This window comes from Grampus griseus (assembly GCF_964374135.1).
Source record: "Grampus griseus genome assembly, chromosome: 4".
Classification (NCBI taxonomy): Eukaryota; Metazoa; Chordata; class Mammalia; order Artiodactyla; family Delphinidae; genus Grampus; species Grampus griseus.
The window spans coordinates 101,133,380-101,154,480 of NC_138997.1; the positions used below are offsets into that span (position 1 = coordinate 101,133,380).

A 21,101-nucleotide genomic window follows, 5' to 3' on the forward strand; every position below is an offset into this window, starting at 1 on the left:
TGGTGCCCCTTTCCCTCCCTTTCCTTCACCTCCAGCGCACGTCTTCAGGACGTCCTGCTGCATCTGCCTCCCAGGTCACACCTCTTTCACCCGCTGGCTCCCCTCCACCACCGCCAGCTGCATCAGGCCACCATCCAGGGCGAGAAGCAGCCTCCTTGGTGGCATCCTCCTCCACATGGGCACCTGTCCCTCCACCCTTCACACTCTGCCAAGAGGGCTTTTCTTCAGAGAGAAATGGGGGTGTGTTCCTCCGGTGCTTAAAGGTCTTCAATAGCTTTCCCTCCCTGCATCCCCCATGCCCCACCCAGCTCGCCCCTACCTGCCTCTCGAGCTGCCGTTCACTGCTCGTTCTCTGCCATCTCTCTGGATGCAGAGCCACGTCAGCCCCTTTCAGACTCCCAAGAGTACATTTCCTACTGTCAGCTGAAAAAAATGCACAACCTGAAAGCTGAGAATTGTGTTTTATTCGGCAGACAAAACTGAGGACTTAAACCCAGGATGCAGCCTCTCAGATCTCTCTGAGGGACTGCTCCATAGAGGTAAGGGAGGAGCCCGGATACAGAAGAGTTTCTGCAACAAGGACCAGGTGGTAGGAACATCAGAAGGTGACTGTTCATTAAAGAAAACCAGACATCCCAAGTCAAGGAATTTAGCACTTTTCTATGTATGGAAGATGCAAGAGTCTGGGCTCACTGAAATCATTCCTTTGCCCTGCACCTCAGCTATCTGGGGCCAGCATCCTGCGCTTCATCTTGAGTCTCTCAAGGTGCCCCTGTTGGAAGGGGGCTGCAGCAGCTGATGACTTGATGGTGGGCATCCTGTTTTTATCCTGAGTTCCCTCAGTGCTCACTGATGGGGCAGATAGAATGTGATGGATTGATGGCTGCAACATCCTTTGTTTACTGATGTCAGGCAACATTTTTTCATTGACACTGCCTTACAACCTCCTCCCTCACTGGAAAGCCTTGGTTCACTCAAATGACTCCAGAGCCCATGTCTGAACCACCGTGCTGGGCTTGCAAGCAGGCGAGGGACTCAGTCCTACGTGTTCCCTAAACAAGCGCCTGGTACTTCCTGTCTGCACCCCTCGGTAGGCCGACCCGTTTAACCTGCAGAAAGCTGAAGACTCCAGGTCATTTTATACGTTGAATAGGTAGAATGAGTAAGTACTAGTAGGTAATATTGAATAATTCCTTGTAGAATTATTCACTTTATTTCTATTTTTTTTCCAGCGGGGTTGGATTCAGTTTCTTCTTTTGTTGGCTATTGATGACCATCGTGGTTCTGACTTTTGTTGTTGGTGGAAATGTGGAAAAACTGGTCTGTGAACCTTACCAAAACAAAATGTTATTCCAGGTAAACATGGTTTTTGTGCCCATTATGAAGAGCTTGAGCCAAAACTTTTATTTTCCCCTTTCTCGTGGGTTTCTTCGAGAGCAAAACGATGAGCAGGTGGTTTATATTCAGTAGGTTGAGATTCCATCTATTTGTCAGAGCAAAAAAATATGGCAGTACAGTTGACCCTTGAACCACAGGGAGTTAGGAGCGCTGACCCTCCACGCACTCAAAATCTGCATACAATTTATATTCAGCCTTCCGTATGCATGGTTCCTCCATATCTCCTTTCTTGGATTCAACCAACCTTGGACCGTGCAGTACTGTAGTATTTACTACTGAAAAAAATCCTCTTATAAGTGGACCCTCGCAGTTTAAACCCATGTTGTTGAAGGGTCAACTGTATTTTTTTTTTTTTTTAACGTAAGTGAAATCAGTACCAGGAATTAAGCCTTGCTCGTCAATGTTGATTGTAATATTTGGGGAGAATACAATTCTCCTCAGCAGTAGTTCCCAAATGCAGAACATCAGAGGATAAGTTCCTGGGTTCCTTCTATACCTCAAGAGGTTTCTGACCTTTCACATAACTTCCCAGATGACAGTTGCCCACACAGATGGTTTGAGGGTCGTAAATTTGAAGTGAAAGAGACTGATAAATGACACACCTCATAGCTGAGGGTTGTCCCTGGTGGAAATCTGACGAGGTAGTTGGGAATTGAATGCAATTCACTTTCTCCATCTAAGACCAACTACTTCACACTCTAGGGCACCAGGTGCAAGTTTAGCTTCATTAGTTAATGAGGAAGTTTTGATCTACATGTCTGTCTTCTAACTTTGGCTTTCCAGTGTTTTTCTCTAGATTCTGATTTTAAAAATATATTTGTTTTCCTATTTTATTGTATATATTTTTTCACCTCAAATCTGTTATAAAATCAGGTGAATGCTTGCTAAAATAAACCAGTTGTGGTGGTGGTATTTTAATTACTCAGTTGGTTGAAGAAAATTAAATCGGGATAATTTGTCAAATTATCTCCATTTGGCCTCTTGATAAAAAATAATAATAACACATCAAACCAGATGTGTCATCATCTTTTGTACTGTGTTAAATTGTGAAAAAGGAATTCTTAAAAAATAGAGGATATTTTGAAACCATTTACACTCCGTAAGTGTATATACAGTCATGTACCAATTAGCCCACCTTAAATATACATAATATGAAGTCAAAGATTGTGCCCCATTTAATTCCTTTTGTCTAGAGGGAAGTAGTGAAGATCTGGGTCTACTGCTTCATGGCTTTCTATTAGATATTCTGAATCAAATTATCTATTTTTCTCCCATTTCTAATGTGTTTATTTTACTAAAATGAAATGTTCCCCCCCAAAAGTAGTCCCAATAATTCCTACTAATGCTATCCAGTGGTCGATATCTTTATTCCAATCACGCTATTATTTTCTAGTTTTAAGTTGAAAGTCAATGAGGAAAATCATGGTATAAAAATCCCCCAGATGCCGTATATTGAACAGAATATTCATTTTATTATATGCATGTAAGTTAGTATAAAACTGTCTTTAAAAAAAAGTTTTTTAATTTGTTCTAGGTTTTGGACACGCCATATTTACTAAATGCCGATTGGAAATACTATCTCTCTGGCATGGTATTTAACAAACCAGATATCCGTCTCACTTTTGAACAAGTTTACAGGTATAAGTAATTGCATCATGCATTTTTTGCTACTTAGAATGTTGTGTTTTTACAATGAGAATTTTGCTTTCAACATGTCTTTAATTTTAACGGTCAACTTTCCAGTTTTAGAAGTAAGCTGTTCTCTGGTCTTAGCAGTAAGACCAAAAAGATAATCCTTTCCCTGAAAGCCTTCTAGGCCTTAGGATGGTACTGTCCCAAGCCGCCCTGTCTTAATTACGAGAATTCACTGGTAACAGTGACCTAAAATGCATTCTTGTTTAAGAATCACCCTGCCCCAAGTAAATGCCATATAACAAGAATTCATTGGATGGGTCTGTTGATGGAAATAGTCAGTAAACATGGGAATTCCCTGGAGGTTCAGTGGTTACAACTCGGCGCTTTCACTGCCAGGGCCCAGGTTTAATCCCTGGTCAGGGAACTAATATCCCGAAAGCCATGGTGTGGCAAAAAAAAAAGAAAAAGAAAAAAATCAATAAACAGTCTGTAATAGGAATAGAAAAGAGTTTTATTTGAGCCAAACTGGTGACTATAGCCCCAGAGACAGCCTCACAGATAGCTCTGAGGAATTGTTCCAGAGAACCATGGCTTTCAGAATAGTTTTATATCTTGTCAGAACAAAGAACATTAAACAAGTCAGGGATACATTCATTAAAGGTTTCAAAAAAAAAAAAAACAGATCAGGATATACACAATGAATCACTGTGGCCTTGGCACCTGGGAAGGGAGTCTTATCATCAAAGGAGTACCAACATAGATGTCCCAGGGAGGGAGATATTTAATCTTTATTTTTAACATGGACATTCTTTACTTCTGGTCAATGCACCCTTTTCTTTCATAATTAAAGCCGATGTACAGTGTGTGTTTGACAGGCCACAAACAGCTTGTTTTAGTTAGCATAAAATTTGAGTTAAATCATGTAGAAGCCAGAATGACTTCCCGAGACCTCAATATGTGAACATTTCTTTCGTCAGGTCCAAATCTCAGACATGCTAATTGCAATGCAACTGGAGATCCAGGCTGTACAGTCAGGCTGCCTGGGCTCCAGTCCTGGCTCTACCACCGGGGCCTTTGTGATCTTGGGCAGTTCCACTTCCTGTCGCTTCAATAGGGATGATGACAATAGTAATCTGAGTATCACCAGCTCCCCATCACTTCTAGCGAATGAGACAGCAAACAAGCGGCACAGGTGTCAATCACTCACACCTCGTCTCCATGGCAGGCAATGGTCATCAACTGTGGTCTTCTGCTTTGCCCAGAGGGTCACAGGAGCCTTCTCAACAGCATGTTCTCGGTAGACATTTTCAATTCATTGGAGTTTCTGTGCACAGTTAATCCATCCCTAGGCTCAGAGGAGGCCGAGCTCCTTGGCCTGGTCTGCCGGCTCTTTGTGATTCTGGCTCCCGTGGAACTCTCTGGTCTTACCTCTGTTGGTTAGTGTATCAGACTCTCTGTTCCAATGCCAACCCACTTGGGGCTCCCTGGAGAGGAGTATCCCACCTCTTGGGGATGTGGGAAAGTTGCTTCTCCCAGGCATCCCTTGGGACTGGAGGGCCTTGGCTACTGCACAAGGAAGAGGCACCCCAGGAGGTGGCCATCTGGGTAGCAAGGATATGCATCAGATAAGGCCACCCTGCTTAGCTCCTCCGAGGAAGCGTTTGTCACATTTTAAAGAAGCACGGAGAAGTGAGGCCAAGTTAGGTTTATAGCCGAAGTGGACCGACCGTTTGGATGTTTGTTGCTCCCTCCCTATCTCCATCCTACCCTTAGTCCAACCTTAGGTTTAGTAGGTGAAGCTCAACCCTGGAAATATGGCAGGGGCTTGATAGAGTTTTAATCTTTTATGAAATCTTTTAATGATAGTGCTTTGTAACTTACCTCTTTCTGACATCTGTTGTTTTTTTAGATTAGAGTTTATTTCTTCCCAATTTGTAAACTTGTCATTACAGCACTGGAAAGAACACAAAGGACACAGATAGAAGGATGTAGTATTCACCAGTCCTAGTGTATCTGTTGCAAACATGGGACATTTAGTAAAACAGGGAACGAAGTGAGGAACGGCGGGCACCCGGGGGTTCGTGCAGCCACTGGTGGTGGCCTTCTGTGTCCACACCCAGATGCCACGTCTGTGGTCACAGATTAAACAAAGACGAACAGTTCGCCTTTCTCTCCAACCTTAGCAGTGGACAGAGGTAGCCACAACTGCCTTTCTGGATCCTGATTTCTCTGTTTATTCCCTCAGTGATTGCAAAGAAAATAAAGGCATTTATGCCACACTTAAGCTAGAGAACACCTACAATATCAGTGAACATCTCAGCATTAAAGAGGTGAGTAATTAGAACCAATCAGAAAATTAACATTTCTTTACTAAATTCAGTTGTCTTTTTTTTTATGAAAGTCACATAAGATAAAAATTAACCATTTTAAAGTGACTTTAGTACATTTGCAAGGCTATGCAACTCTCACCTCTACCTAATTCCAAAACATTTGCATCACCCCCGACCAGTTGACTTTCTTGAGGCATGAGTTTCTTTAGCAGATGATGGAAGATCCTCTCCAGGGGCGTCCCTGCAGACACTTCACAGGGAAAGAGTTTATCCTTTGAGTGTCCCTGTTCCTGGAGGCACAAACCCCACTTGTTTCCCAGGGATACTGACTCTCCCAGACCAGCCATCCTTTTCTGTCACATCCCTGAGTGGGGACAAGAACCGTGGCCCACAGAGTCCTCACTCCTTATGAATGATGGCTGTGGCCCCAGGGCTCCCAGATAGGCCTTTAGCAAGAGACAGAGTGGCAACAAGGATGGAAGGGACAGAGGGAATGAATGACCTCTCCTCCTCCTTTGCCCAGACCAGCACCCAAGCCTTGAGTGTTCAGACTCCAAGGAGAGATCCCTGTAGAGCACACTGGCTGGAGGAAGGGGCAAGGGGGCTTCAGCAGCCCAGGCCTAGGGCACCCTTAGCCTAGGCTGTGTCCACTCCCTCATACCTGGAGGCCTTCTGGCCTTCTCAGCTGTGCAGGAGAGAATCTAAGGAACCTTGCTTCTTCTGGGCTTCCGATATAGAAGCAATTACTGAGGAAAATCAAGGGGAGAAGTTGTCCCCCAAACCCCATGGCTTACCCACTGAGGCATCACAGAAGGCTTCCAGGGTTGCCATGAGGCCACAACAGCCTGATGATTTTCAGATGTGAAGAGGTTTATTTGAAAGCTGTATACAAATTTCGGATTCTCTTCCGTAAATATAGCTTGCATGTATTTATAAATAAAATATAACGTTGCAAGCAAGCCCTAATCGATGTCCTCTACTCATTTGCTCATTATGCCATGTGCCATTTTCTTGGTGCACCACGATGAGTAGGGTGGGAGAGGCCCCAAGTCATGAACCACGTTCCCGTTGATCTCAAGTCTCTCTATTACCCAAGTCCAGTGCATGCTGCCTCCTTCCCCTGGAAAGCAGCCTGCCCAGCCCCTTTCAGCATCTCTGTTTGTCAAGACTTGCTCAGAAGTCACCTCCTCTCTGTTGCCCTTCCCAGCCTCCTGCCTTGAAAGGCTCTGCCCCTGGTGTCCCAATGCATTTCATGTGCCTTTATCACGACACTGCCTCTTCCCTTTGAGATCTTTGAGGGTAGAGATGCAATATGATTTTGTTTGGCATTCCACCTCCTCACATAGTGCTTGGCATAGGGCAGGGAGGCGGGGAAGGAATGGGAGGGGAGAGAAGAGAACCGGGAAGAAACGCCAGTCAGGTACATGTGTATTTGTTTTGGCCAGTGTAATTTTATTGCTCTTTTAAAGCATTAAGTAGGTGATGTTTTTGGAGAAGAGTGGATTTATTTATATCTTTCCTTTTTATTATGCAGCATACCGGAAACATAAATAATAATTTTGAAAATATGAATATAAGAATTGACAATATAGTTCTGCTGGATGAGGCAGGAAGAAGAAACCTTATGGATTTCAGTTCTTCAGGAATAGACAAAATAGACTATGGTGCCTTCATGGCTGCGGTATGACCCATATGTTCGCACTTGATCTTTTGGGGAAAAGTTGGGGCATCGTGTGTGTGTGTGTGTATATATATAGATATATGATATTTTTTGTTTGTTAGTTTTTTGTTTTTATTTTTGTTTTTTTATTGAGATGAGAGTCACTCAACATGAAATTAACTCTTTTACCAAGTGAGCACTTCACTAGAATTTAGTATAATCACAATGTTACATAACTATCATCTCTATCTAGTTCCAAAGCACCTTCATCACCCCAAAAGAAAGCCCCGATCCCATTAAGCAATTGCTCCCCATTTCCCACTCCCAGCCCCTGGCAACCATCACTCTGTTCAGTTTCTGTGAATTTACCTATGTTGGATATTTCATATGAATGGAATCATACAGTATGTGACCTTTTGTGTCTGATAACCTTAACTGGTCCGTTTCATGTAGCCCAAGTTTTTTGAGATTCATGTACATTACAGCATGTATCAGTATTTTATTTCTCTTTATGGTTGAATACAAATAATACTGTGTGTATAAACAAGAATGCAGATGTGTCTAGCCTTAGCGTGTCTAGCCTTAGTTTATGGTTGTGGACTCATGTTCACTCTGTTGCTTATTAAAATGCTGTTAAGGTTCAAAAATCCCATATCCATAACACAGCTTTTTATACCTCTTTTGTAGACTGGGAAAAATCCCACAAAAGTGAATCTTTTATCATTTGCAAATGATCTAGAAGTAAAAGCCAACCATTTGGTGAGTTCAAACGGTCCGGCTCAAGGCTGTCATTGTCATAGATGTGAAATGTCAGTACCGTCCTTAGAGAAGCTATGGGAAGAGGTTCCTTGTACCACAAGTAACCCTTGTTTAAACACGCCGCTCTGTGCATGTTAAAAGTTCTCATCAGCAGCCATTGCCACATGGCGCCACAGTCCGTGAGCCTGTGAAGGTTCCCAGGGCAGCTTCAGGGTGCAGGCTCTTCCCAGCCTCTGCTCGTGGTGCTGCTGCCCTCACTGCTTGAGCACCGGACCTGCTTTCACTCCATCCACCCCTACACTGCCAAACACCTGTGCGCACATTTTCTTGCAATGTAGGGAATGGTAACTGAGGACATGGGAGGGACATCCCGTTTGGTGCTTTGCATCGCCAATAATGAGCGGATAAGGGAGGGCAAAGACACCATCCAAGCCCCATAAGCTTCCCCATTACCAGCTTCTCTGCTGGTTGGTGACTAATGGCTGTAACTGGTCCCTTTCACAAAGCGGCAGACCTGGACTCTGGGGGAAGACCAGGATTTAAATCCTGAGTCAGCCTCTTCCTAACTGTGGGAACTTAGAAACAATATTTCACCCCTATGTGCCTCAGTTTCCTCATCTGTTAAATGGAGGCAGTAGTAACGCTTGTTAGACGTTACTATACTAAAAACGATTTAAGTGTGGGTTAAATAAAATTTCTCAGTTGATTGAGCCTTGGTTTTCTCATCTGTAAAATGGAGCTATAGCTACTGTAAAGCGGCTTTACAGTGGCTTTATTATGGTGAAGTGAGAGAGAGAGAGAGAGAAGGCAGCCTCAGGCACTCAGAAAGAACCGATGCGGGCGGGTTATTGCTGAGAGTTCATGGTTTGAAGGAGGGTGTCTTGGCACCGTCCCTCCAAGTTCGTCATCATATAAGAAGGGCTGCATACTTCTGTCCTGATTAGAGAGAGCGCTCCAGAGTCTGGAAACAGGTACTAATATTTATTTACTTTATTCTCTTTGTAGCCCCCAGGAAATTTGAAACAGACCCTGAAAAATAATGCAGGAATCTTAAGAAATATTCATCGTGACGAAATCATTCCTTTGCAAAAACTAATGGTAACAATCAACAACCTTTGATATTTCGCTGTGACCTGGGCAAACTCTGTTTCACCTAGCCTGATGATATATTGATATGTCACGCGTAGGTCAAAGTTGGTTGACCTCAGGCTAAGAAACTGAGCTATGTTTTAAATAAATGATAGTAGCTGGGCTTTGAAGAGGACACATTTTCAATTTTCACCACAGATTTTCTGCCTCTTTGTTGCCTTTTTCCATTTGAGTGTGGAAAAAGGCGTTATTTTAAAAATGTGGTTGCCTCCTCTGTTTTTCTCTCGTTTCCATGGCCTTAAACAGGCTCCCCTAAGCCATGCAGCAGCTGAAGTGCTGGACTCACTCTAACTTAGTTTATTATTATCAAACTCTCTGTCTTCACACCCTGCCATGAAATATGTGAGGCCAGGTGATGCCCTTTCTTTCCACGTTCATTTAGCTCTACTCCCTGTTCCGATGTCCTTTGCCCCTCTCTTCTGTCCAGCTTTCTCACTCTTCCTGTCTTTTCTTTCCTCTCGGCCTTCTGGCTTCTTTCCTCAATGCCAGAAAGGCAGTTTGTAACAGAGAAAGAACATGGGCTCTGGAGTCAGGTCGACCTGATTTCAAATCTTGCTTCTGCCTCTCCGAAGTCTTGTGGCTTTTGGTTTTCTCATCTAAAAATGGTGGGAAGCGTCCTTGCCTCACTGTTAGCTGGCTCTTGGACATGAAGGATCTGACCTCCCAGAGGGACTCTGCAAAAAGGAGCCATTATTACTATGCTTGCATGTGGGAGGGTCACGTTTGCAGTCGTCAAGGGGAAGACTGCGTGGGAACCAGGTTACAGTCAGCCTGCTGAGGTTTGAAGAAGCTTATTCGTCCATTTGACTCCACCTTCAGAATCTTCTAGAACTAGTGTTTACCATCTCTCTCTTCATTTTTCCTCCTGCCTTTCTAATTCAGTGGAGTATTCACAAAATCCTCCTCTACAATTTTCTTACATGGTGTGCTGCACTCCCCACAGTTCTCTCTCTGCTATACTTTATGCCTAGCACAAATATGTTAACATTTTAAGCTGGTATGGACATGTTCCTTAAATGCTTTCCTTCAAGTAGACACAGGACTCCTCGGCCTTTTCAGAGTTGGGGCAACCTACAATTAGGCAACTTGTTCTGTGGATGTGACCTACAATCTAAACCAGAGGTTAGCAAACTGTGGCCCTGAAAACTGCAGCCCATGGGCCCCCTCCGGCCTGCTGCCTGTATTTATTTATTTACTTACTTTTTTTTTTTTTTTTTTTTGGCCACGCCGTGCGACATGCGGGATCTTAGTTCCCTGATCAGGGATCGAACCTGGGTCCCCAGTAGTGGAAGCTCAGAGTCCTAACCACTGGACCACCAGGGAATTCCTCTGCTGCCTGTTTTTACAAATAAAGTTTGACTGGAACACAGCCAGGCCCACCTAGTTGACAGATGATCTGTGGCTGCTTTTGGCTACAAGGGCAAAGTTGAGAGATTAGGACAAAGTCTACAGTATTTACTATCTGGTCCTTAACCGATAAAGTTTGCCAATTCCTCATCTAAACCATGCAAATTAAGCCACTCTTGTTGAACAGGTTTTACTGTAAACAATGCCTGCCACTTTGAGCAAACCTGATGCAGAAGAGCTTTGTGGCTACCTTACACATGGTGTGCTGCCCATTGAAGCTCTAGAATATGTATCCCAATTTTCTTCTTCAGCTTTTCTTATACCCAAATACGTGAGGTACTTATTGTGCCTCGTGTCTGTTGTTTTTTCTCGAATGAAACTATTACAGAGTAAAGTCGGATTTGACGAGTGACTTATGGGTTGGGGGGATACAAAGCATGTGATCTTGCAGCTTCACGTTACAGGTCCGGAAATATGATCTGTGTTTATTCACCAGAGTGCTGTGCACCAAAAATTGAAGGAGCTTCAACAGAAAAGCAGTGGATTGGGGGTAAGGATTTGTTTTCTTTCTCTGTCTTGGGGTCTTGTTACAAAAGCACACACAGACTTTCAGAGATGTTGGGTTTTGCAGGTACTTTAAGTAAAATCAAGTCTCAGTTATCCACCCATTTTAAACACCAAATTGGGTTTTCCCACCCTCTCCTTTCTACAAGGACTTCTGTAAATGAAGACCGCATCCTGGCATGTTACGTACACAGGAGAAAGCTGTTTTGGGATGTGTAGGATGCAAGTGTAGGTGGTACATCGGTCACTTTTACAGAGATAATTCTGCTTGACAAACAGCTTCCAAATCTCAGTGCCTTCCACACACAAACTTTCACTCTCACTAGAAAACCAGTACAGTGCCACCCACCATCTGTGCGCCATTGGCCAAAGCAAGTCACAGAGCCAAGCTCATCGTCATGGGGTGGGGACGGTGTTGGCCATCTGTATGTCTTCTTTGGAGAAATGTCTCCCGGGAAGCCAAGCCAGGGAAGGTGTCACCAACCATGAACAGCTAGTAGAGTCTTAACTAGCAAGTCATGGGGGTGTGGGGCTGAGTTAACAGTACTCGCATCAATATGCAAACTGTCTGATGAAATTCTTTTATCACTTGATACCGTGTCGACCGTTGCTGTGTTTTCCAGGTGAAAGTGGCCAGTATCATTCGCTTTTTGGATTCTGCTCAGGACTTCATCACAAACCGAATCTCCACAATTATTGCTGAAGTAAGTGGTTATGCCAATAAGTGGGTGTGTGACCATAACTGCATGATCACAGAGGATGGTAGAGTCATTTTAATGGCTTTATTACTCTTTGATGTCTTTCCAGGAAAGTAAGAAGTATGGGAATACGATAATCAGCTACTTTGAACATTATCTGCAGTGGGTCAAAATCTCTGTAAGTGGTTTATCGTTGATGAACATAAGGGGGCTGTGTCTTGGGAGAGTCATTTTCTAGAATAAAATCAGGAGGAAATCAAATTAAATTCACAGAAATTAGACAGAAGGTAAGTAAAAGGACCTAGGAGCCACAAGTGGAGGCACCATAAGACTCAGCACAAGTGTGTCCATGCTGGGCAGCTTCCCAGGCCTGCCCACCGCGGACAGCATGCCCCTTGCATTCTCCCCCGGCTCCCTTTGCTCATTGCTGTAGGGATTCTGGTCTCCTCGACTGTGTCTCCCCTGGCAAACCGTGAGCTCCTTACGTTAGAGTCCATTTGCAGCCGTGGTTTGTACACGCCCTGGGCAGCACTGAACCTGCTATGTCATTGGTGTATTGGTCGACTAGGGGGCTTAAACAACAGGAGCTTATTTTCTCACAGTTCTAGAGGCTGGAAGTCCAAGGTCAAAGTGTCGGCAGGTTGGTTTCTTCTGAGGTCTCTTTCCTTGACTTGTCGGTGGCCGTCTTCCCCTTGTGTCCCCACGTCGTCTTCCTTCTGTGTCTGTGTCCAGATTTCTTTTATAAAGACACCAGTCCTATTGGATTAGAGTCATCTTAGTGACCTAATTTTACCTGAATTCCCTCTTTGAAGACCCTATCTCCATATACAGTCACATTCTGAGGTACGGGAGGTTAGAACTTTAACATTGGAACCTTTGGGGGACAAAATTCAGTCCATAAAGTTAAGTCTCCATGAATAAATCAGTAGAGAGAAGTGGAGGAGCAGAGTGAAGTTTCCAGTGGCGCACGCAACCGATGGAGAATTATAGTACCTTTTCTCCACACCCTCCCCAGCATTTATTATATGTAGACTTTTTTTTTTTTTTTTTGTGATATGCCGGCCTCTCACTGTTGTGGCCTCTCCCGTTGCGGAGCACAGGCTCTGGACACGCAGGCTCAGCGGCCATGGCTCACGGACCCAGCCGCTCCGCGGCACATGGGATCTTCCTGGACCGGGGCACGAACCCGTGTCCCCTGAATTGGCAGGTGGACTCTCAATGACTGTGCCACCAGGGAAGCCCTATATGTAGACTTTCTGATGGTGATCATTCTGACTCGTGTGAAGTAATACCACACTGTAGTTTTGATTTGCATTTCTCTAATAATGAGCGATGTTGAGCATCTTTTCATGTGCCTGTTGGCCATCTGTGTGTCTTCTTTGGAGAAATGTCTATTTAGGTCTTCTGTCTTTTTGGATTGGGTTGTTTGGTTTTTTTTGTTATTGAGCTGTATAAGCTGTTTGTATATTTTGGAAATTAAGCTCTTGTTGGTCACATCATTTGCAAATATTTTCTCCCATTCCGTAGGTTGTCTTTTTGTTTTATTTATGGTTTCCTTTGCTGTGCAAAAACTTTTAAGTTTAATTAGGTCTCATTGGTTTATTATTGCTTTTGTTTCCATTACTCTAAGGAGAGGGATCCAAAAACTATTGCTGCAATTTATGTCAAAGAGTGTTCTGCCTATGGTTTCCTCTAGGAGTTTTATAGTATCTAGTCTTACATTTAGGTCTTTAATCCCTTTCGAGTTTATTTTTGTATATGGTCTTAGAGAATGTTCTAATTTTATTCTTTTACATGTAGCTGTCCAGTTTTCCCAGCACCACTAATTGAAGAGACTGTCTTTTCTCCATTGTATATTCTTGTCTCCTTTGTCATAGATGAATTGACCATTAGTGCGTGGGTTTATTTCTGGGCTTTCTATCCTGTTGCATTGACCCATGTGTACCCTTACCCCACTTTTTATAAAACCAACAGTGAAAAGCCTATAAAGAGAGTGTATACGGTTGTTTGAGCTTGGAGAAACATAATGTTATTAATATGGGCTGCTTTGTAAGGTAGAGATGGAAGAAAAGGGGGAGGTGAGCCAACCAATAAAGGAAAAGAAATCAGACACACTCCCCACCCCAGGAACTCGCATCTAGCTTCTTGTACTTACTCCAGAGTTTTTTGAACGAATGAACGTAGTTTTCTTAAGCTAATGGGATTGGAGCATCTGTCTGTGATTCATTAAACTTGTTTAGTCTTACCTCAGCAATGAGTACTTTGCTTTCTGTCTTCTAAAACGGAGGTCAGCAGGTCCTGCCATTTTTGTAAATAAAGTTTTATTGGCACACAGCCACACCCATTTGTTCATATATTGTCTGTGGCTGTTTTCGCCCCACCATGGCAGAGTGGAGCAGTTGCGACAGATACATCTCAGCCGAGCCTGCAAAGTCTAAAATATTTACTCTCTGGCCCTTTATAGAATAAGTCTGCCAACCCCTGTTCTAAAATGTAGACTTATTCATTACCTAACTTTCCACTTTCTTCCCACATCCTTTGTCAGACTACAAAGGCGGCGGGTAAGAAACTCAGACTGAGGCACTGTGCTGACCACATATACTCTTTAAGTCTCTGCAGAGTCCAGCAAGATGGGTCTTACTTTTCCAAATAACAAACCAGGGAGCTAAAAACCAAGGCTCAGAGAGAATCGGCATCTTCCTTTCAAGTGCATACCTTTTTTGTCGTAGAACTCATCCACAGCAATCAGCCATCAGCTCCATATCCAGAGGGCCTAAGGATTCTTTCTGTGAACAGGCCAGAATTGAATAGGGTGTTTAGTTTTATTCTTGTGGAATTTTGTGGGTGTGGCTCCATCTAAGTTTGCCTGTTTTTCTTACCCCCGTAGATCACTGAGCAAATGGCAGCCTGCAAACCAGTGGCCACCGCTCTAGATTCGGCTATTGATGTCTTTCTGTGCAGCTACATTATTGACCCCCTGGTAAGAATTTCATCTTTCAAAAGAAGAAAACACAGTAAACTCATTATCTTTGATTTTTTTTTTCAGATGGTAGTTCACACTGTAATATAAACTAGGTTTCTGCTTGGGTCTGTTACAGTTGTAGAATCCAAGACCTAAGATCTAAAATGTAGATGAATGTGCTCTAACACTAATAAGCGAGAAAAGTCAAAGTCCTCGCTGCGTATCTTCACTCCTTACTTGAATTTTATTTACAGAAGTCAAGAGACCCTCATGAAGAAAACTGTTTGTCTGAAATAATTAGAAAGGAACATCACTGGTGTGCAGAGTGCCAGTATTCCAAAGGACTCTTAGTGCAGCTATATATGTAACCCTAAAGCTATAGCAGACTTAGTTTAATTTTTGAGTTAACAGCCCTTTAAGATGTTACCATTGGGCTGGTAAGTTCCAGTTAACCAAGGTTATTCCTCAGCTCTGTTCACTCCTCGACATACACTGCCTCTCTCTATGAGTCAATCCTCTCATTCCCTTCACTTAAAGCACCTCAGTGGCTCACTGCTAATATCACGGGAAGGATCAGGATCCTTAATGTCATGCTCTAGTCCCTGCATGATTGGGTACCTGCCCATTGGCACATTTTGTACTATTTGATCACTTTTCTCTCTGTGCTTCAGTGTTTTCTTTCATCTCTTTATATATTCCAATAAAGATGTTTAAAAAAAATCTAGATTTCCCCACCCCAGGGCCTTTGCATACGCCAGTTCCGCTGCCTAGAAATTAGACACAAGCTCCTTCTCCCTCTGTTTCTCTCTCATTCTTCCCCTCTACACCCATATCCCACCTAGCTGACTCCTCTAGGTCTTATAATATAATGGTTGAGAACACAGACTCTGAATTCTAATTCCACTTCTACATTTTCTGAACTCTGTGACATGGAACAATTATTTGTCTTTTCTGAGCTTCTTCACCTTAAAAGGGTTGTTTTGATGGTTCAGAGAGAGACTACATGGAAAGCCCTTAACACCTTTCCTGGTACATTAACACACTCCATAAATGTTCGCTGTTATTAGCTGTTATTCTGTTTTCGGGTCCCAGCTCAAACATATCTTTTTTTCCGGGAAGGTTTTTCTGATCTTCCCAACTACATTTGGCTCCCTTTTGTACACTCCCATGGAACTTTCTGCTTTTCCTGTAGAGATGTTTTTGCTGTTTGTATTGTACATTGGTGTGGCTCTTTGGTAAGACCTGTCCCCCGCAACACACACTGGACTCTGAACTCCGTGAGCATGAGCTGTGTGTTCACTGCTGTGACCCTGTCATCTGGAGTGTCCTCTGGCACAGGCCGTAAGGATGATCAGATAGCTGCCTGTCACAGTACATTCAGAGTGCTCTATTGGTCCATCTCTCCGTTCCATTATCACTTGTCTCTCTGGGAGGGACTTTTGTACCTGGATGGAAATGATCCTCACACTTTCCCAGCCATGCAGATCCCCCGCCTTGGTCTCCTGGCTGCTTCCCTCCCCTCCTGACTTTGTACTCTTTTGTCTGCTTCTTGGAGCCCCTGCTGAGGGCTTTGAGTAAAGCCCTCATTAGGGGAGCCCTAGGTTAGTTAGGCTGGTTCATTCTGAACTGCTCTCCTTGTGCCCAGTTTCCACTGCCTGCCGCAGCCAGTCAGATCACCCAACTAGCAGGTGCCTCTCCAAAACCATCGGGGACCACTGGAGGGGAGGCCTGAAGGATGCTCAGGAAGACTGTAGGCTAGAGCTTTGTAGCAGGTGGTTTAAAGAGTAAGGAAGAGTTCTGGCCTTTGGCTCAGCCAGGAAAATAGACTCCTGGCTGGCAAACATGTTTCTTTTATACCTTGATTGTACCCAGAAGGAAAGGAATGGTTGTCATAAAGCTCTAAGCCTCTCAAAACAAGGTTGAAAGTGTAGAAATCTACCAATAAAAGAATATGTGGGAAAGGAGAACAAATTTACTGAAAATTCTGGGCCAAGTGATGCCTCTCTGTCCAACGCTAAACTCAACCAGGAACAGAGCAGAAGCGCAGTGGCGGAGACATGAGGGTCTGGGCGGTTGTTTTTATGTCCGAGCTGCCTTTCACCTCCCAGTGGGCTGGGGAGGGCTGCTCTAGTGTTACAGGGTTATCCTAAGGCAGGGGCCACAGACTTGAGCCTCTACAAGAATCTGGAAGCTTGTAGATTTACAAAACAGGCCAAGACCAGACGCTGGCTAGTGTCTGGTACCCACAGAGCCATACTGGTTGTGCACAGCCATCTCTGTTCTGATTGGTGGGTCAGGTTAAATAATGTTGGGTATCACCCCTGTAAGAGCCAGTGGTATGGCCTGCAACAGACTGAGGACAGATACCCCTCCTGAAGGAAGAACCATCACTCAGCTGCAGCTGATGTTGCCTTGTGGGAACGAGGGCTCAGCATTGAGTTCCGACTTGAGACTTTTAGAGAAAAGACGTAAAGCCAGGTTTCTGTGTGACATCTGACTTAGGAATATAGGCAGCTGCCTTTTAAAAAATACTTTAACATTGTTTTTTAGGCAGAACAGGATTGAATTCAGCCCATGACCATCCTTAAAGATTGGTTAAATTCATCATGGAACGTTTGTTGGGGGCATCGTTACGTACGAAGCATTGCATCTGTTTTCTTCACACAATAGTGTTATGGGATGAGGATGCTGCCAATCCCACTGTTCAGAGGCAGAGCAAAGCCAGGAAGTTGAATGAACAACCCTCACATCAAAACAACTCAGAGAAGGATCTGAGCTCAGGCCTGCAGGCTGTCCATGCTCTTATGGCTGGCCTCAAAGCCGGGGGCCATCGAGTGGGATGGTTAGCTGTTGTTTGGGGGTGCCTTAGATGCTAAACCTTGCTTCAGCACTTGCTGCCTCTGTTCCTCATTTATAAAATAAATATGACAATAGGATCTATTCAAGGTTTTCAGAAAGATGGAATGAATTATAATAATAGGTAGCACTTCACACAGTGGCCAGCTCATCTTAAGTTCACAAAATTAGAATCCATTAAAAAAACTGCAAAATAAAGTTATTTTCCCCAAGCCAGTGTTGTTTTCCATTTCCCATCTTCAAGCATCTAATCCTCATGATTTTCCTTTTTCCCCGCAGAATTTGTTTTGGTTTGGTATAGGAAAAGCTACCGCATTTTTACTTCCGGCTATCATTTTTGCTGTAAAGCTGGCTAAGTACTACCGTCGAATGGATTCTGAAGATGTATATGACGATGAGTAAGTAGACAAGAGGCTGGGGAATCATTTTCTAAGTGGCGCTACCTTCTGAGCACTTGCTAAAGAGCGGCTCTGATGCGATTAAACTTGATTTTTTTTTTTTATGATTACAACTATATGACATTCTTTTTTTTTTAATTTATATTTTTATACAGCAGGCTCTTATTAGTTATCCATTTTAAACATATTAGTGTATATATGTCAATCCCAATTTATTTTATGATTACAACTATATGACATTCTTTTTTTTTAATTTGTTTTTTTATACAGCAGGTTCTTATTAGTTATCCATTTTATACATATTAGTGTAATAGGTCATCTCTATTCAGATGAAATTTTTATACTGGTTTTCTTATGCTTATTTTAACTTTTTTTCCCCTTGCTTAATCGTCTCAGCTTCCTTAATCAGCCTTCTTATTTCTTGTTTGCAGTTCCTCTGTCTCAGGGACTTGGCACTTTACTTTATAACTGTTTTTACTAGTTTTCATTTTGGCTCCGTGGTCCACCCTTCACTCTGTGCTTGGTGAACTTGTATTCAAAATGTGTTCATTCTGACTTCATTTACCTCCTTCTTAATATGTGTTTCTCCTGAATTTGCTTTTTCAGCATCTGTATTAGAGTAAAAAGGTGGGGGATGCAGCTGTTGAGCTGTAATTGTAATTGAAAAATCATTTTATCTCCTTTTTTGTGTTTTATAGTGTTGAAACTATACCCATGAAAAAAGTAAGCCTTTTCTTTTTTAAGCCATATTTATAAGGTGGGACTGGGGAGGGCTTTATTATTAGATGACAAACTTTTAAAACTAAAATAATAACATTAAATTACATAACAACAACAAATACGCCCGGATAAAAATAAATGCTGATGCCTCTTAAAATGAGAGCTGGCACATGGAGAATACCAAAGACATCCTTGTTGAACGAATGAAAATCGTCTATGTTAAATTTATTACTATATAAAATGTTTGTTTGGATCTTTGGTTTTTTAAAGGGAAGAAAATGTAAATATACTTTTTTACCTTCTTTATAGATTTAACAAATTGTTATATACTTTTTTTTTTTACGACCATTACATTGTCTTTGTAATCCATGATGTAAATGCTTCATCTTAGAAATAACATGGTGTTTTTGGTGCATTTATTTTTGTTACAGTATGGAAAATGCTAATATTGGTTCTCGTAGACATTGAGGCACCCAGACAAATTGAACAAAGTTTTTAAACAGCTCCAACTGCATGAGTTCATGACCTGCAGCATCTCCAAATATTGGGAAAGAAACGTTCTGTTCAGGAGCTTACAGAGTTCAGCGGGGTCACACGGAGTATGCACTGACCGGCCTAAGAGTGGAAAGCGCACATGCCTATTTTTTTAGAAGTTTTGCTTTAATCATCTGAGCCGTCTATGAAAATTTAAATATGTAAAACATTCATGAATTCCCAGTTTAGCCTTTGGAGCAAGACAGGAATTTGGACACATTTCGTCCAATGGGAACTTCGACTCCTAGTTAGACAAAGTCCAGAAAATAGCAAATCTGTGTGTGAACAATAAAAGAATGATTTCAGAATTATGACTCTAATCCTCTTATTGAAAAATAGATCTAAACTACAGATGTCAATGAAGTCTCTGTAGTATTTTCTTAGAGCGGCTGTAACACATCACACAAACTGAGTGGCTTAAAGCAATGTGTTCTCGAACTTTTATGGAGGCCGGAAGTCTGAAATCAACATGTCAGCAGAGTTGGTTCCTCTCAGAGAGCCTGAGGGAGAGTCTGTTCCGGGCCTTTCACTGAGATTCCGATGATTGCTGCCAATCCTTGGCCTTCCTTGGCTTGTAGATTTATCACTCCAGTCTCTGCCTCTGTCTTCACATGGAGCTTCCCTTTGTGTGTGTGTGTCCCAATTCCCCTTATCTCCTAAGGAGACCAGTCACTGGGTCAGGGCCCATCGTAAGCAAGAATGAGCTCACCTTCATTTCATCATATCTGCAAACAACCTATTTTCAAACATTCACAGGTTCTAGGTGAACATAAATTTGGTGGCAGGGTGGGCGGCCGGCGGGAGATTATTCCCCCCCACACACACACAGTCACCCAACAGCAATAGCAAATAGCCAAAGAGATAGAGAAGTGGACACGAAAGAAAGTGACACTGTACACACAGAAATTAAGGTAAATTACCAAAATCAGAAATGGCAGAAAATAAAAAAATGTTAGTAGACATACACAAAATAGTGACTCATTCCCCTCTTAATTTTAACCTTTAAGATTTGTCTGTATCTAAGAGCACATTAATAACCCACTGCATGTGTCAGTCAATTGTCTCTGCATCTAACCCAGTGATGCCAGCCCCTGCTACACAATGGATTCACCTGAGGGGGGATCTTTTTAAAATTACTGATGTTTGGGTCCCATCCCAAGAGATTCTTATGTAGTTGGTTAGGGATGTGGCTTGAGCATGTGGATTTAAAATGTTTCCCAGGTGATTGTGATGTACAGCCAGGGTTGAGAAACACTGCCTCTGGTTAATTAAATCAGAATTTCTGAGATGTATCCCAGGTAATTCTCATGTGTAACCTGGGTTGAGAATTACTGATACAGCTTCTACATGCATTTCATCTGATTTATATATATATATTCATTGATCATCTACTATGTCCCAAGCACTGTGCAAGACACTGGATGGGGGAGAGGTGAGCTAACAGACTAGATCCAGCCTCCTAGGAGCTCAGTGTCAGTGGTGGAAACCAAGACGACCCATTTGATGAGTGTATGAGAGACACAGAAGGCTGTGGGGTGGTGGAAGTCAGGGGAGGGTTCTTGCAGTTGAATTTCTGAAAAATATGTGCGTGAGAAACCTATGACACATTTAACAAATCTGTTTCTTATGAAGGTTCTGTGCCTTTCACTTGTCCCCTCCTGTAATCCTCACTGCATCCCATGAGGTCAGCAGTTTTAGTTCTAATTATAAACGAAGTGGCCTGAAGCTTACGGAAGTGAGTTGTCCAATATCACCCAGCTCCTAAGTGTTTGGGTCAGAAGATGATCCAGGTCCCCCAGATTCCATAGCTCCTGGCTCTCTTGTTGAATCTGTTCCGTTAGCGCTAACCTTAGTGCTCTGTTGCCTCTGCTTAGTCATGCTGGCTTTGCATCTTTTGTAAAAGAATGTTGCCTACAGCCTGAAATATACAGGATAGCCCATTCTCAAGGCTCTGACCTTTAGAGTTATAACACTTTGCCATTCATATAGAGATAAACAGAGAATGATATCTGTCCTATTTTGAGGTTTATAGGAACATTGTGACCAAACCTGTAAGAACAAAGGATTCCAGCACCAAAAAGTTTGCAACAG

At 42.9% G+C, this 21,101-nt stretch overlaps 1 protein-coding gene across 1 annotated transcript in view; it reads left to right on the plus strand.

The window, feature by feature from the left end:
• The window catches only part of PROM1 (prominin 1), a gene marked incomplete at its 5' end in the record, with an annotated part of 91,246 nt that extends 71,962 nt beyond the window's left edge, over positions 1-19,284 (plus strand). Inside the window, 13 exons of the mRNA XM_082653572.1 lie at positions 1,233-1,356; positions 2,933-3,036; positions 5,279-5,363; positions 6,898-7,044; positions 7,711-7,782; positions 8,788-8,880; positions 10,775-10,828; positions 11,466-11,546; positions 11,650-11,718; positions 14,428-14,520; positions 17,638-17,756; positions 18,455-18,479; positions 18,908-19,284. Coding sequence (XP_082509698.1) covers positions 1,233-1,356; positions 2,933-3,036; positions 5,279-5,363; positions 6,898-7,044; positions 7,711-7,782; positions 8,788-8,880; positions 10,775-10,828; positions 11,466-11,546; positions 11,650-11,718; positions 14,428-14,520; positions 17,638-17,756; positions 18,455-18,479; positions 18,908-18,922 — 1,081 coding nt within the window. The 3' untranslated portion in view covers positions 18,923-19,284. The remainder of the gene's footprint in view (positions 1-1,232; positions 1,357-2,932; positions 3,037-5,278; positions 5,364-6,897; positions 7,045-7,710; positions 7,783-8,787; positions 8,881-10,774; positions 10,829-11,465; positions 11,547-11,649; positions 11,719-14,427; positions 14,521-17,637; positions 17,757-18,454; positions 18,480-18,907) is intronic.
• Positions 19,285-21,101: the final 1,817 nt, after the last annotated feature.